Below are 17,289 nucleotides of genomic sequence, written 5' to 3'. Positions count from 1 at the left end.
CACCCATCCCCAACCTTAGAATCTCAAAATAAGTTGGCCAAAGTTTTAACAGAAAACATAAAAAATATATAATATTCTGCTAGAAAATTAGAATAGAATACAATTTTATCAATTAAGTTTCATTCAACATCACTTCAAAACCAAATGGAAAATATTCTTAAGCAAAAGGAATAAAATAGAGTGAACACATATTAAGCATTAAAACGCCTGTGCTATTTATCCACATGTCCCTGGTGTTTTCTCAACAGATATATATAATAAAACCTAAGCATTTCTCTACATGAATATAAAATTAACAGAAAATAGGAGTGTTATGAAAGTGTCATAGGTTTACCATGGCACAAATTATTATTCTACATCAAGCAGGTCCAAGATGTGGTTACTACTAACAGTGACGACTTTGATATCTGCACTTGGAACTACACGTGGTTTCTTTGGAGGATCAAATCCTGCAAGCCCTGAGGCATCTATGAATGCTGTAAGTTACTGGAGGATTAAAAAATAAACCCATAAAACCAAGAGATTACCATGATTTAGAATTTTAGTAGATTTAAGCTTTTATATCCTCTATTAAATATAATTATCTACTCACTAGATGCATTTAAGAAGCTTAAAGAGGTTTCTTTATTTCCTCATCAGAGTCAGATTATATCTTACTGGGGATACCCAAGTGAAGAACATGATGTTGTGACTGAAGATGGTTATATTCTTGAGATCTTCAGAATTCCTTATGGGAAGAATAATTCAGACAATAGAGGTATAACCTTCTTTCCCTCCTTCCTTTTTTCCTTTCTCTTTCCCTCTCTGGTTTCCTTTCTTCATGACATCCTTGTTCTTTTCCTTCTATTCTTTCTACTATTTACTTTTCCCTAAACATTAATTAGTCTTGCTCATTCTAGAAATATAACACTGATGAAGTTGTATCTTCAATCTTCAAGAAGGACATCAAGCAAATGAGATAATTATAAACAGACGATTATAATAATATGTGATCAGAGCAATGTTAGATTTGTGCACAGGATATTAAGCTAAAAGTCCTGACATAGGCACTTAACTAGGGGAAGTCAAGGAAAACTTGCTCTTTGAAAAAGTCCTAGAGGATCAGGGAGAGTTAGCCTGGACGCGTGTTACAGAGGCGGGGATGAGGAGACAATTCAAGGCTCATTTCCTAAACAGATAAAAGTCTTTCTTTTTTCTAATACTATTAAAAATTCATCTTTTTCACATTGTAGAAATATTGTGAAGTACAAAACGTATAAAAGTAACATCACTTTGAATTTAAATTCACTTAAATTAACTTAATCACTTAAATTAACATCACTTTGAATTTCTTTAGAATATATATTTTTTAATAGTTTGGGGAGGCATAAGTAAACTACACATACTTAAAGTGTACATTTTAATAAGTTTTGTCATCTGAGAAACCATCACTATAATGAAAATAAGATATTCAAAAATAATCAACTCAATGAAGCAAATCATTTAATTCTAGTCATGTGAAGCCTGTTTCTAACTTTATAACTTGTCTTGGAATAACAAATCAGTTTATACACTCATAAATACTTTTTTTTTCTTTAGGCCAGAAACCTGTTGTGTTTTTGCAACATGGTTTGCTCACATCAGCCACAAACTGGATTTCCAACCTGCCCAACAACAGCCTGGGCTTCATTCTGGCTGATGCTGGTTATGATGTGTGGTTGGGGAACAGCAGAGGAAACACCTATGCCAGGAGACATGTGTATTATTCACCAGACTCAGTCGAATTCTGGGCTTTCAGGTAAGAAAAAGGAACAATTATCAATGGACACTTAAAAATAAATATTGAGTTTTTAAAACACGGGTATGCTTACCCTTCCAATTCAGTCCCATTTAATAATTACACTCCAAGTAAGAAGAGAGGGAAGTCATTTTTTATTCTTTTCCTTTCTTGGATTATCTCATACACTTCATTGCAAGGGTAACCTTTTCTCCAAACATCCTGTGATCTCATTAACCAGTCTTAAGGGTTTCTCTGAATAAATTTTTCCAAGTGGAGTCAGCAAAATGACTGAAACAAGAAATTTTCTGCCCTGATTTGATTCAAAAGAAACATCCATGTGGATTCAAGAGGATGTTTAAAACCCAATTGGGGGTTGAAGAATGACAATCTGAGACAATATCAGTATCAAGGTGGAGGCGGAGGCAATTCAACACTGCGGAAAGATTATCAAAGGTTCTTCTATCACTATCCCACCTTTGCCTTATTCCTGGAAATTAATAATGGAAGTGGAGAACTGAAGAAAGTTCAGCTGATGATGCTGAAGCACAAATATGCTCTGAGAATTCTGGGAACTGGAAGGAATCCTGTGTGTCTGACTGAAGTGAGGAGATAAGAGGTGCTGACATGGGCCAGGTCAGGCAGGGCTGCTGAAAACAAGTGGGTGGCTTAATCGTGTGTTTATTCTTTTATTTATTTATCTATAAATTATATTTTATTGACTATGCTATTACAGGTGTTCCAATTTTTCACCTTTTTGTCCTCCTACCCTGTTCCCTCCACTCCCTCAGGCATCTGCAAACTTGTGTTCATGTCCATGGGTCATGTGTATAAGTTCTTTGGCTACTCCATTTCCTATACTGTACTTTACATCCCCAGGGCTATTCCGTAACTACATATTTGCACTTTCAATCCCTCACCTCTTCACCCATTCCCATATATCCTTCTCCCATCTGGCAAGCTTCAAAATGCTCTGCATAGTCATGATTCTGTCTCTGTTCTTGTTTGCTTAGCATGTTTTCTTGAATCAGTTGTGATAGGTATGTTTATTGGCATTTTACTGTTTATAGTTCTGATCTTGTTTTTCTCAAATAAATCCCTTTAACATTTCATATAATAATGGTTTGGTGATGATGAACTCCTTTAGTTTTTTTCTTGGTGGGGAAGTGCTTTATCTGCTTTTCAATTTCAAATGATAGCTTTGCTGGGTAGAGCAATCTTGGCTGTAAGTTCCTACTTTTTATGACTTTGAATATTTCTTGCCAATCCCTCTAGCCTGCAAAATTTCTTTTGAGAAATCAACTGATAGTCTTATGGGACTCCTCTGTAGGTAACTAACTTCTTTTCTCTTGCCACTCTTAGGATTCTCTCTTTATCTTTAACCTTTGACATTTTAATTATGATGTGTCTTGGAGTGGGCCTCTTTGCAGCCATCTTGTTTGGGATTCTATGCTTCCCGGACTTGCATGCTTATTTCCTCCACCAAATTGGGGAAGTTTTCTTTCATTATCTTTTCAAATAGCTTTTCGCTCTTTCTATTCTCTTTCTGGCACCCCTATGATGTGAATCTTGGACCTTGAAGTTGTCACAGAGGCTGCTTATACTATCCTGTTTTGGATTATTTTTCTTCTTCTTGTTCTGATTCATTGTTTTTTGCTTTCTTATGTTCCATATCATTGATTTTTTTTCTTGTGTTTGTATGTAATAGTTTAATGTCTTTTCTCTCTACTGCACTCTAGGTTAACAAAGTTAGGAACCACCTCTTATTTACCACTGTTTCTCTAGCACATAATATTTAATAAAAATTTAAAAAAAAATGCAAATAGCTATAACGATATCAGAATATTAAGGTTTAAACATTTTACAAAAGCAAACGTGTTTCTGTTATATATTTACTCAATTTTATTCCCTGCCTTCCTCCATTTTAAAGAGAAATTCTAAATTCATTTTTCTAACCCTAACTTCCTACAAATAGGTTTTAGGGAGCAGCAGTTCACAACTGATCAGACAAAACCTGAAGAGATGTGAACAATGTCTAACTAAATGCACTGTTTAGAGAGAGAGAGAGAGAGAGAGAGAGAGAGAGAGAGAGAGAGAGAGAGAGAATAGATAGATTTATTATCAACATAGACCAAACATGTTACAGAATGGTTTATGTAAAAAATCCCATTAGCATATATTTTTTGAAAAAATAAATATACACAGGTTGCTCGGTCCTGCTGCTGTGAGGATACTCATTAGACATGAGCCCAATGACTTCCCTCCTTATCCTCCCCCAAACTACCACCAAGTTGAAGATAGCCTCAGAAGTGTAAGTTGCTGATGAAGTATGTCACATTCTTTATGATATGAAAGTTAGAAAGTGTTCCACACCAGAAGAAATCAAGGAAAGAAAGAAGGCTATTGTTTTTTTGTCTCAGTGCAGACAAAAAGTACATCACTGAGGAAGGCAAAGAGAACTTCATTCTTGGTTGGAGATGTTGGGGTAGCCATAACTGATCCTTTCAAACATCTGTGGGAATGCTTCCTGAGAAAGATTGTTGCTATGCCTCGTTTGATCCAAGCTTTGACATCAAGGAATCCAGAAAAGAGGAATTGCTGTTTTTATTTGTTTGTTTGTTTTTACAGGCATCAGAGCTAGCACCTCTGAAAAATAAAATGATTGATGCAAGCTCCAAGGATGCAATCAAAAAGAAGTTTCAAGGCATAAAACACAAATGCTGAACAAATGGGCCAGAAGACCCAGGCTTGTATTGCTGAAAAGCTAAGTGGATCCTTAATTGTAGCTTTTGAAGGATGCCTGTGTAGATCATTGTTCAGTGCCACAAATCAAGAGCTTCCATGTTAAATGTTATCCTCTTGCTATGTAAGTAAAGCAAATATATTCAGGCCAGGGTCTCACTGAGGGGGAGCTATCTTGTCATCTGTTAAACTAAATATTCTACAAACATGTGCAAACAGCCCTAAATAAATCTTAAATCTAAAGTTTAAAAAAGGAATAAATATAAACATATATAAATAGACAGCATGTAGATTAATAGATGCATAAACACTTTTCTAGAAGCATACATTGGAAACTGTTATCAGCAATTACTTTAGGGGGGGAAAACTAGCTATTGAATGTTGAGTAGGAGAATATCTACTTTATTTTATAATTTTCTTTACAGTATTAATATTTAATTATGTGTATAACTTTTATTTTAAAATGCTAATTTTAAATGAAGGCAGAGAAAATCCTATTCCTACCTAATTCTTTCAAGTAATGTTTAATAATTGAAGAAATTCCTTGAGGTGCCACAAAGTTACAGTCGCCTTCTTTCATCACCATTCCTTCAATAGGAGAGGTCAGAGGCTTCAAAATACCATGAGCTAACAGTTCATCATAAAAACTGAAATAAAGCAATATACATATATAACATAAGTATGTACTATATAATTAGCTCTAACATACTATGGTCTCTTACAAGAATTTTTAGAGATTATAATATTAAATAATAACCAGAAATTGTCATATGATCAACTCAACCTATGTTTTCTGTTAATAAAACATAATTCAGGTGAAGAACAGAAGTGTTTTGAGAATCCATAAATCTTTTGCTGACATTAACTAAAGGCCCATTTTCTTGTGCATTTCAAAAAATAAAAATAAAGTCAGTGAAGTTGAACAGAAAGTTATCCAGTACACCAGTTTTAAATTGGTTAACATTGATTTCTAACACAGCTATTTTGTCTTCTTCCTCAAAACCAACATAGTAATTCATATTTATTGAGCCCTTACTGTGTTCCATCTAACATCTCATCTGACCTTCACAACAGCACTATTAGGCATGTATTACAGTTTTTCCATCTTACTTAGGTTAACCTTTTACAGCTGAAACCATCAAAAATGATCATAATAACTTCACTATATTACAAGAAGCAAAGTTTAATCCTGTTAAATATGAATACTTTATATTTTTACATCATACAGCTAGTAAGACTCATTCCACCTCTCAATTAACTCACCTTTGGTGTTTTTTGGCATAATGAGGAGTGCAGGTAATGTACTGGGCACCCAAGTCGACTGTGCTCTGCGGATTATGAGGACTGCTGCTGGTGGTCATTCTTCCCCCTTAATTAATCCACAGGGAAATGTCTCTGCATTAGAATAACCTTTTGCAATTAATGCTATTCACCCCCATGTTACCCCAAATATATTAGAAAAGATTGTTTTAAGTTGAAGGTTTTGTTTTCCAACATTGGCAGGAAATAGTTAAAAAAGAAAATTTGGTCACTGATTTTGTAATTTTTTTTTAAGCGACATGTGAATAATACAGCGCCGTTCAGCACTGTGTCTGGTACGTATAGCTAATTTGAATGAAAGGTATGAATGAATGTAAAATAAACTAATGAATGAAATGTCAGAATGAATCAATCAACGGATGCTTTCACTCTTTGAGTCAGGATTCATGAGAATAACCGGATCCTGTAAACTAGACCTTCATTAAGTCTTGGTCAATGGGCATTTTGGGATCCTCATAATCTGGAGAAAGCTGCAAAGGCACAGACAGGCCAAGGTGAAAATCTAAACTCTATTTATTAGCGACAGCGGTAGGCCCAAGTTTGGCAAACTCCGGTCAGGATTACTTCCAAGCCGCTCGAGTCTGGCACGAAGTGCGCCCAGTACTGGCGCGCTGCAGCCAGCCCAGCCCCGGTCGCCGTCCTCCGCCCGCCCGCTCTCCAGCCTTTTCCCGGCGGCGGAAGCCTTCGATCACGTGGCGAGGCGCGCACTGCGCCGGCCAGACAGTGCCGGGACCTAAAGAAACTGCATTTTCTTACGACTTTCTCCGCGGGGGCCCACGCCACATCAGAAGCGGGCGCCCGCGCCGGCTTCTCTTCCGGTGTTTCGCCACTAGACGACCCACCTGAGTCCCCAGCCTTGTCCCACACAACGAGATAAGTCTGAAAGTGGGGGTTGGAGGGGACATTCCGGCGACGCCAGAGCAAGCTTTCCTCCAGCGCCTTCATGGCCACTGTTCACATAATAGAAAAAGGTTTTGGAATCAAGAAAATTTTTCTTAAACTAGCCCTTGGGCTTTGTGTTTATGTATCTTCCTGAACTTCAGTTTCTCCATCTGTGAAATGGGAATGATAATGTCTACGTTTCAGATTTGTGAAGATGAAAGATAATTGATTCACCAAAACACTTTAGATAACTGTCCAGTAAATAATGTTTTGTGTCAGAACATGTTACAAATTCTCTAATGCCCTCCCCCAACATTGTCTTGGAAATTGTCAGTGAAACAACAAAAAGCAATGAGAAGTGTGAACTATTAAAAAATAAAGAATTAAATTACATTGAATTGTAGATAAAAAAGTTTACCTAGAAAACTAGGAAACAACAGCTATAAAAACTAGTAAGAAAATTGATTATGGTAGCCACTTATGATGAAAACATTTAAAATTATAAGTTCTACTTTATGTCCACATCATGAAGAAATTACCATACATTAAATTAGTGATGGATTAATATTACATATATCCAATAAAAGAACAAGAAGAAAATATAGGAGAACATATATAATCTAAGAAGACATTTCTAAGCATAAAAATAAAAGGTGGAACTGAGCAGAAAAACATAGAATGCATAATCATTACAACTTGTATGTTAAAATACACAAGACAAAATATAGATGGTGAACAAATTTTTGGAACACCTATGAAGGATGAAAGTTTAATAATCTTATTATATAAAATCTTTAAAACAAATAAATGACAATCGGAAAGGAAAATATTCACAGATTTAATAGATCCTTGAACAGAAAGAAATACAAAAGTCCAATAAACATAAGAATGTTTAACTCTTCTACATTCAAATACAAATTAAAATGAGATGCCACTCTTGTTGGGAATTGCTTTTTTTTAAATGTTACATGCCTACATTTCGCAAGAATGTAACAAAACACACTTGAATGTTATTACTGGTAGAAATGTAATAGACAAGCTTACTGGTAAGAGTTTGAAAATATATCAAATTAAAACTATGCCCTTTAAATGAGATATTCCAGGTCTAGACATTTATCTTGGGAAAATAGTGTTCAAATATACATTAAGATGTAGGTAAAAATGTGTTTACCTCAATGTTATTAGAAACAGTGATATATACAATCAATAGAGGATTGATTAGATTATAGCTATTCACATACCTGTATAAAACGTCTTTAAAAACATGGTTCTGAATATACCAAGATATATAGGAAACTATATATGCTATAATGCTGAAAAAAAGGCTACAAAGCAGTAAAATCCCAGATTCTTGTAAACACACAGAGACATACAAATACATATGCAGTAGCAAAGAAATGAGAGGAAGCGTACTATTAATTCAAATGTTTTTTAAAGACCCTTATATTTCTAACCATTTATTTGTTAATAAAGGTAATATGTTAAACATAATAAGCTAGTAACTGCCTTATTATTTGTTTATAGTTTAAGAGATTTCTCTGAAATTAAAAGCTTCAATAATATGATTCACAACATTCTAAAATCTCAGAATTGTCTAGCTGGAAAGGATATTTATGGTAGTCTGTTTCAATGCCTTCTGCCACCACCATTTTATATTCATAAATATAGACACTTAAGTTTAAGTGGGCTTTCCCAAGATTACACAGTATTTGTATGATGAGGCCAGGACAGATCCTCATAGTCTTTTGAATCTGTTCTGCTCTTTTCCACCATCTCTTGCTTCCTCATTTCTGTTAATAGTCTGATCATCTTCACAATCAGGTCTAAAACCTCTTAATCATCTTCAATAGCTTCTCTTTCCTCATGCGTCATATCTATCAGTCCTCTGGTCCTTTGGACTTCTTCTTTGTAATCCAATCCCATGCAGTTATACCCCAGAAAAGTCTTTAATTTCCACTTCCACCAGAAATGTACTAAAATACCTATTTTACTGCATTCTTGTCAACTGTGGGCATTTTGCACTCTGAAAAGTAATCACCAACATATTAACCATTACTTAAGTTCTTAACTGAAATTATTATTACTACTATTATCATAGTTTTCTAACTGGTCTCCACACTCCTCGTCTGTTCTGCACCAAGCTTTGAGATCAGTCACACCACCATCCTCAAAAAGTTTTTAGTAACTCTCAATTTCATACAAAATCAAGTTTAACTGCTTGGCATAGAAGTATTCAGTGATATTCCCCCAACCTGTTTATATTTTATGTTGATAATCTGCATATGCCCTGTGCTGTAGCTAAATTGAATTATTTTATCTTCATTGAGCACATACTCAGATTGTCCACGTATCAGTGGAAATGGTAAACCTTTGTTTATGTTCAAGAACTTTTGACATGTGTTTCCTGGAGTTGTGAATTTTCATTAATTCTTCACTATCTTTTTTTTTTCTCTCCTGTGATCAACAGTATGCTCTTTACAAAGTTAGCCAGAGCCCTGGCTGGTGTGACACAGTGGACTGAGTCCTGGCCTGCAAACCCAAAGGTCACTGGTTTGATTCTCTATCAGGGCACGTGCCTTGGTTGCAGGCCAGGGTCCCAGCTGTGGGTGTGTGAGAGACAACTGATCAATGTATCTCTGGCACGTCAAGGTTTCTCTCCCTCTCTCCCTCATTTCCCTTCTCTTAATATAAATAAATAAAATCTTTAAAAATAAAAAAGGCAGAATTTGGGATTGTTGTGACCATTGAATAGAGCTAGTCATGGTGGTTGTGATTCTCATTACTTTAATCTTTAATTACTTTAATTACTACCACCTTGTTCCCCATTCCCAACCTCCAGATGGGTTACATTAGTCCAGAACTATAACTATAGTGTTGTTGGTCCATGGTTGGCTACTGGCACACATTTATCTTTCAAAGAGAGTTGGGAATAACTAGGTGACCTAGAGAAAGTAGTATTGCAAAATAGCTGGGACAGATGTACTTATATTTACTCTTCCTAGCCACCTTGACCTTTTCCTTTAACTGCTTTCCTATTCCTGATTCTGCAAAGTGGACTCCTTCTGTTAATCAAGTCAAGCTTACAAGTCACCTAAAGGGGCCTTCTATAAATTACTTGACCTAAAACAGCCACTCAGTGACTGACTACTCCATTAACCTGTTTTATTTTCTTCATAACAATCACTTTTAGAAGTTATCTTGCTTTTATACCCATTTACTTATTGTTATTTATTGTCTTTCTCCTACTAGAATTTAAGAACCAAGAGGGCAGAGACATTGTCATATTCAATACAGTATCCCTGGGAACTAGAATCAAACATAGAATTCTCAGAAACTGAGAGTTCACTAACTTTTGGCCTAGAAGGTATACAAGCCTTTTGAAGGTAATACTTAAAGTAAGGTAGGCTGAATGGTAATTCATTTGGATGATTTCAATATTAAATATCCTTTCTCATAGAGTGTTTTTTAATGGTATGACTTTAATAATATAAAATATGCCAGTCAGCAGAGAATATCTACTCATTTGATGCACAGTTCTATCTTTACTTAATTGTGTCATTGATAACTTAGATAACCTTTGATGACATATCTAACAGTTTTAGATGGTGTAAAAACAAGATGGATAGTTCATGGGGCTATTTTATTTTATTATTATTTTTTTAATGTTTTTTATTGATTATATTGTTACAACAGTTCCAATTTTCTCCCCCTTGTTCCCCTCCACCCAGCACCCCCCTCCCCCAGCAATCCCCTCCAAGTCCATACCCCTGGTTCATAAAAATTAACTACCCCCCCCTCTCAAATATTAGGACCCTTTGTAATCTTGTAAAGGACAATGGGCGAAGGTCTCAAGCTCCTCTAGCTGCTTCAAGCTGGACATGGTCGTCGTCCTACCTACCCTTGGGTCCAGAAAACCCTAATAAGAGTGGGGGTGTGGAGGGGAGGGTGGCCTTCCCACATGGGGAGGGATCGTGCAGACTCCAGGTCAGTTGGCTGCCTCCGGTCAACAGCGTGCTTGGTTTAACAGGCTGGTGTCCTTGTTGTGTTCTGAGGGCAACAGATTTGGCGAAAAGGGTTAAAAGACATCATTCAATCCATAACTACTAGATGACAAAAGGCAGGGATTAATTTTTCAATGTTCCATATTAGGGGAAAAAAAAAAAAAAAAAAAGGCTTCTTTGTAAGGTGTGCTAGGCACATCTCGCCTGTCCAAAACCCTTTTGCCCATTATACTTAGTTTGGGCTGAGGTAAATAGTTTAGGTTTTTCCCCCTCTCAGACCTCTGGGCCTTTTCTGTCCAAGCCATTAGGATAGAAAAGAGAAACCCGTTTTAAAGTGAAGCCCACAGACCACCCCATTCTTCCCCAACCCAGCCATTTAGTTCAGCCAAACCGTTGAGTCTCAGGAGGCAGCGCTGCAGAGAGGATTAAGTGAGGCTTATGCATACAGATAATCACTCAGGTAATGCGATCATAGGCTTATGCCCTTTGAAAACAAAAAACACGTGTTAATTTATGTAACATAACCCGCAAACAAGTCTCTAAATCTGGAGAAGAAACTTTTAAGACGGTTAGTTGCCCTGTTTTATACTCTACTACTGATCATTGTGATTTTCCTTGAATACTAATTTTTCTCCCTAAGGTTACCCTCCTTGTCTTTAAAGGGACTACATTAAGTCCATTTTTAATTTATCCTGTTCATTTGCATAAACATAACAAGAGCAGCAAATGATCACTTATGATCTTTAGTTCTGCTTTGCTGGAACTTACCCAAGGAATATTTGGGGTGACCTTCAGTCTGTTCTTCAGGGCACAGAAGCTGTGCCACATATCTGGCATTCATCCTTGCCTGTACACACCTGTTTTTTTCCAAGTCTTTCTGGTCTTTCCTTGTGCCTTAAGGTCCCTTCTAGCCATCTTTCAGGAAAACAACCTTCGTTCCTTCCCTGGAAAGATTGCTGTGGACCGCACAACCAACCATGGTACCAGGCCTTTTATCTCACGGGCTTTTATTACCTTTGAAAGTCATTCCCAGTTCCTCAGGGCTTTCTGGTAACAATCTGAGCCCAAGTATGTTTCCTTTAGGCTTGACATTCCAGTCAAAGACTTGGTCAAAAAAAAAGAACCTCTGTTGACAACTGGTCTTATTAGTTCTATGCAAAGGAACTTATGTCATTACTTACTTGTTTAGAATGCCAAACTCTGGAGGGATCAAATAGGGAGAAAAATATACAACGTGAAGGAAAATCTTTGTCCTAATATTCACTGAACTGGCATTTCCATTCTTCATATTTTCATTTTTCCCCCACTAAGAAATTTTGGTTTGTTTTTCCATTACAGTTGTCTCACTTTTTTAGCCCTCTTGTTTCCCTGCACCCTGTCCCTCCCCTCCCCCACATTTAGTCCCCACTCAGTTGCACCTGTCTGTGGGTCATTCATATATATATATATTTTTTAACTTGACCCATCCCCTTACACCTTTCTTTTCCTCCCCCCCCGCCCCCCTTGTTACTGTTAGTCTACTTCTTGTTTACATACCTCTGGTTCAATTTTGCTCATTTGTTTGTGTTGTTCATTAGTTTCCTGTAATAGGTGACAGCATAAGGTATTTTTCTTTTGTTGCCTGGCTTATTTCACTAAGCATAATTTTCTCTAGTTCCATCCATGTTGTTGCAAATGGTAGAAGTTCCTTCTTTCTTTCTGCTACATAGAATTCCATTGTGTAAATGTACCACAGTTTTTTGATCCACTCGTCTACAGATGGGCATTTAGGTTGTTTCCAGCACTTGGCTATTGTAAATAGTGCTGCTATGAACATTGGAGTGCATAGGTTCTTTTGAATTGGTGTTTCGGGATTTTTTGGATATAATCCTAGCAATGGAATTGCTGGTTCAAAAGGCAGTTCCATTTTTAGTTTTTTAAGGAAATTCCAAACTGTTTTCCACAGTGGCTGCACCAATCTGCATTCCCACCAGCAATGCACCAGGGTTCCCGTTTCTCCGCATCCTCTCCAGCACAAGTTGTTTGTTGATTTGTTGATGATTGCCATTTTGACTGGTGTGAGGTGGTATCTCATTGTGGTTTTAATTTGCATCTCTCTGATGGCTAGTGATGTTGAGCATACTTTCATATGTCTATGGGCCCTCTGTATGTCTTCTTTGGAGAAGTGTTTGTTCAGGTCCTTTGCCCATTTTTTAATTGGGTTGTCTGTCTTCTTGGTGTTGAGTCGTATGAGTTCTTTATATATTTTGGAGATCAATCCCTTGTCTGAGATGTCATTGGCGAATATATTTTCCCATATGGTTGGTTTCCTTTGCATCTTGCTGATGTTTTCTTTTGCTGAGCAGAAACTTTTTAGTTTGATGTAGTCCCATTTGTTTATTCTTTCCTTTATTTCCCTTGCCTGAGGAGATATATCAGTGAAAATGTTGCTACGTGGGATATCTGAAATTTTCCTGCCTATTTTTTCCTCTAGGACTTTTATGGTGTCACGGCTTACATTTAAGTCTTTGATCCATTTTGAGTTTATTCTGGTGTATGGTGTGAGCTGGTGGTCTAGTTTCATTTTTTTGCATGTCCCTGTCCAGTTCTCCCAACACCATTTGTTGAAGAGGCTCTTTTCACTCCGTTTGATGTTCTTTCCCCCTTTGTCAAATATTAGTTGACCATATGAACCTGGGCTTATTTCTGGGCTATCTATTCTGTTCCATTGATCTATATGTCTGTTTTTATGCCAGTACCAGACTGTTTTGATTACCGTGGCCTTGTAGTATAGTTTGATATCGGGTATTGTGATTCCTCCTACTGTGTTCTGCCTCAAAGTTGCTGTGGCTATTCGGGCTCTTTTTTGGTTCCATATAAATTTTTGAAGTATTTGTTCTAGGTCTGTGAGATATGTTGCTGGTATTTTAATAGGGATTGCATTGAATCTATAAATTGCTTTGGGTAGTATGGACATTTTAATGATGTTGATTCTTCCCATCCATGAGCATGGTATACGCTTCCATTTATTTGTATCTTCTTTAATTTCTTTCTTCAGTGTTATGTAGTTTTCTGTGTACAGGTCTTTTACCTCTTTGGTTAAGTTTATTCCTAGGTATTTTATTTTTCTTGTTGCTATGGTAAATGGGATTTTTCTTTCAGTTTCTATCTCTGAGTTTTTATTGTTGGTGTATAAAAATGCCTTCGATTTCTTAATATTGACTTTGTATCCTGCTATTTTGCCGAATTCACTTATTAGATCGAGTAGTTTTTTTGTGGAGTCTAAAGGATTTTCTATGTACACTATCATGTCATCTGCAAATAATGACAGTTTTACTTCCTCTTTTCCAATTTGGATGCCTTTTATTTCTCTTTCTTGTCTGATTGCTGTGGCTAGAACTTCCAAGACTATGTTGAATAGGAGTGGAGAGAGCGGACATCCTTGTCTTGTTCCTGATCTCAGGGGGAATGCTCTCAGTTTTTGCCCATTGAGTATGATGTTGGCTTCAGGTTTCTCATATATGGCCTTTATTATGTTGAGGTATGCTCCCTCTATTCCCATTCTGCTGAGAGTTTTTATCATAAATGGGTGTTGTACTTTATCAAATGCTTTTTCCGCATCTATTGATATGATCATGTGGTTTTTGTCTTTCATTTTGTTTATGTGGTGTATCACGTTTATTGATTTGCGAATATTAAACCATCCTTGCATCCCTGGGATGAATCCTACTTGATCGTGGTGTATGATCTTTCTAATGTGTTGCTGGATCCGGTTTGCCAATATTTTGTTGAGGATTTTAGCATCTATGTTCATCAGCGATATTGGTCTGTAGTTTTCTTTCTTTGTTGTGTCTTGACCTGGTTTTGGAATTAGGGTTATACTGGCTTCATAGAACGAGTTTGGGATTCTTCCCTCTTCTTGTATCTTTTGGAAGAGTCTGAGGAGGATAGGAGTTAGTTCTTTCCTAAATGTTTTGTAGAATTCACTTGTGAAGCCATCTGGTCCTGGGCTTTTGTGTGCTGGGAGTTTTTTGATTACTGCTTCAATTTCGCTAGCTGTTATTGGTCTATTCAGACTTTCTGCTTCTTCTTGATTCAGTTTGGGCAGACTATAGTTTTCCAGGAATCTGTCCATTTCCTCTAGGTTGTCAAATTTCTTGCCATACAGTTGTTCGTAATAATTTCTTATAATTCTTTGTATTTCTGTGGTATCAGTTGTGATTTCTCCTCTTTCATTTCTGATTTTATTTATTTGGGTTCTCTCTCTTTTTTTCTTGATGAGCCTGGCTAAAGGCTTGTCAATTTTGTTTATCTTTTCAAAGAACCAGCTCCTACTCTTGTTGATCTTTTGAATTGTTACTTTAGACTCTATGTCATTTAATTCTGCTCTGATCTTGATGATTTCCTTCCTTCTACTTGATCTGGGTTTTGCTTGTTGTTCTTCTTCTAGTTCTTGTAGCTGTAGGGTTAAATTTTTTATTAGAGATTCTTCTAGCTTTTTTAGGTAGGCTTGTATTGCTATGAACTTTCCTCTTAAGACTGCTTTCGCTGTATCCCATAGGTTTTGGGTTGTTGTGTGTTCATTATCATTGGTTTCCAGGAACTTTTTGATTTCTTCCTTGATGTCATTGTTAACCCATTCATTATTTAATAGCATGTTATTCATTCTCCATGAGTTTGAATGTTTTTGAGTTTTTTCCTTGAGGTTGATTTCCAATTTTAAGGCATTGTGATCTGAGAAGATGCTTGATATAATTTCAATTTTCTTGAATTTATTGAGGCTTGTTTTGTGTCCTACCATGTGGTCTATCTTTGAAAATGTTCCATGTGCACTTGAGAAATATGTATATTTTGCTTCTTTGGGGTGTAAACTTCTATATATATTGACTAAGTCCATTTGATCTAAAGTGTTGTTCATTGCCTCAATATCTTTGGTGTTTCTTTGCTTTGAAGATCTGTCCATTGTTGACAATGGGGTGTTAAAGTCCCCTACGATGAGTGTGTTGCTGCCTATATCTTTCTTGGAGTCTTTCAAAATTTTCCTTACATATTTGGGTGCTCCTAAGTTGGGTGCATATATATTTATAAGGGTTATATCTTCTTGATGGAATTTTCCCTTAAGTATTATGAAATGCCCTTCTTTGTCTCTTTTTATGGACTTTGCTGTGAAATCTGTTTTGTCTGATATAAGTATTGCTACCCCGGCTTTTTTTTCATGTCCATTTGCTTGGAATACATTTTTCCATCCCTTTACTTTCAGTCTGTGTAGATCTTTTGTTCTAAGGTGGGTCTCTTGTAGACAGCATATATGTGGGTCATTCTTTCTAATCCATTCAGCTACCCTATGTCTTTGAATTGGAGCGTTTAATCCATTTACGTTTAAGGTTATTACTGATAAGTACTTATTCATTGTCATTTTCCCCCTTTGTACTCGTGTTCTTCTCTGTTTCTCTCTGTTTCTTTATCTTTTTAGAGCAGACCCTTTAGCATCTCTTGCATTGCTGGTTTGGTGGAGATGTATTCTTTTAGTCTTCCTTTGTCTGAGAAACTCCTTATTTCGCCTTCTATTTTGAATGAGAGCCTTGCTGGGTAGAGTATTCTTGGTTGTAGGCCTTTGTTTTTCATTGCTTGGAATAATTTTTTGCCATTCCCTTCTTGCTTGTAGTGTTTCTGCTGAGAAATCTGAGGATAGCCTTATTGGAGCTCCCTTGTATGTTATTAGTTGTTTCCCTCTTGCTGCTTTTAGGATTCTCTCTTTGTCTTTGGATGTTGCCATTTTAATTATGATGTGTCTTGAGGTGGGCCTGTTGGGGTTCATCTTCATTGGGACCCTCTGTGCCTCCTGGATTTGCGTGACTCTTTCTCTCCTCATGTGAGGGAAGTTTTCTGTCATTAGTTTTTCAAAGAGGTTTTCTATCCCTTGCTCTTCTTCTTCTCCTTCTGGAATTCCAATGATACGGATATTGTTACGTTTCATGTTGTCCTGCAGCTGTCTTAGAACCTCTTCAGTCTTGTTCAGTCTTTTCTCATTTTGTTGCATTGTCTGGGAGTTTTTGTGTACGTTGTCCTCCAGCTCGCTGATCCGATCTTCTGCTTCCTCTAGCCTGCTTTTAATTCCTTCTACTGTGTTCTTCAATTCAGAGATTGTATTCTTCATTTCCTCCTGGCTCTTATTGATAGCTTCCATGTCCTTTTTGATGCTGGTATAATTCTCAGTAAGTTCCTTATAGTTCTTCTGGAGTTCACTGTAGTTTTTCTGGAGTTCTTTGTAGTTTCCGCTGAGCTCATTTAGCTTCTCCATAATCCATGTTTTAAATTCTGTATCTGATATTTTGCTCCCCTCTATTTCATTTAGCACTCTTTCTGGGGATTCTACCTTTCCTTTTGATGGGGGGTTGTTTCTCTGTCTCCCCATTTTTGTGATTCCTTTTGTTTGTTGGTGCTTCTTAGAATGATCAGTTCTTCCTGGATCTGCCTCTGGTAGCGTCAGATCATGTACCAGACTGGCCCTAGGCAGCCTGTTGGAGACTTCCAAGGATCTACTGCCTTTGTCTCTCTTCTTTAGTTGTTAATCTACTCAATCTGTGATCAGCCGTCAGGCTTAAGGAC

General features: G+C 36.8%; 1 protein-coding gene, 1 long non-coding RNA gene and 1 pseudogene across 2 annotated transcripts; 2 read left to right on the top strand and 1 right to left on the bottom strand.

Annotated features, from left to right (window-relative positions):
• The first annotated feature begins 373 nt into the window (after positions 1-373).
• LOC150010034 (gastric triacylglycerol lipase-like) lies at positions 374-2,372 on the top strand. The gene is made up of 4 exons (XM_090279404.1): positions 374-478; positions 640-757; positions 1,579-1,777; positions 2,087-2,372. Exons 1-4 carry the CDS (start codon positions 374-376, stop codon positions 2,370-2,372), a joined length of 708 nt encoding a protein of 235 aa, XP_090135530.1.
• A 1,687-nt stretch (positions 2,373-4,059) lies between these two features.
• On the top strand, positions 4,060-4,604 carry LOC150010033 (destrin pseudogene; annotated as a pseudogene).
• A 514-nt stretch (positions 4,605-5,118) lies between these two features.
• On the bottom strand, positions 5,119-6,691 carry LOC150010032 (uncharacterized). Its single transcript, XR_016511219.1, has 3 exons — positions 6,661-6,691; positions 5,762-5,867; positions 5,119-5,145 (listed from the first exon to the last, which is right to left on the bottom strand). It is a non-coding gene; the product is annotated as an uncharacterized LOC150010032 (long non-coding RNA).
• Positions 6,692-17,289: the final 10,598 nt, after the last annotated feature.

Source organism: Furipterus horrens, unplaced genomic scaffold (assembly GCF_987537825.1).
Source record: "Furipterus horrens unplaced genomic scaffold, mFurHor1.1.pri manual_scaffold_5, whole genome shotgun sequence".
NCBI lineage: Eukaryota > Metazoa > Chordata > Mammalia > Chiroptera > Furipteridae > Furipterus > Furipterus horrens.
This window is presented reverse-complemented; position numbering and strand designations above follow the sequence as displayed.

Excerpts from the sequence above, each read along its gene's own strand:
- LOC150010034 (XM_090279404.1), top strand. The coding sequence starts at position 374 with ATGTGGTTACTACTAACAGTGACGACTTTGATATCTGCACTTGGAACT. Across the intron at positions 479-639 it reads CTGAGGCATCTATGAATGCT|AGTCAGATTATATCTTACTG; the intron begins GTAAGTTACTGG and ends TTTCCTCATCAG. Across the intron at positions 1,778-2,086 it reads GTCGAATTCTGGGCTTTCAG|AAACATCCATGTGGATTCAA; the intron begins GTAAGAAAAAGG and ends TTGATTCAAAAG.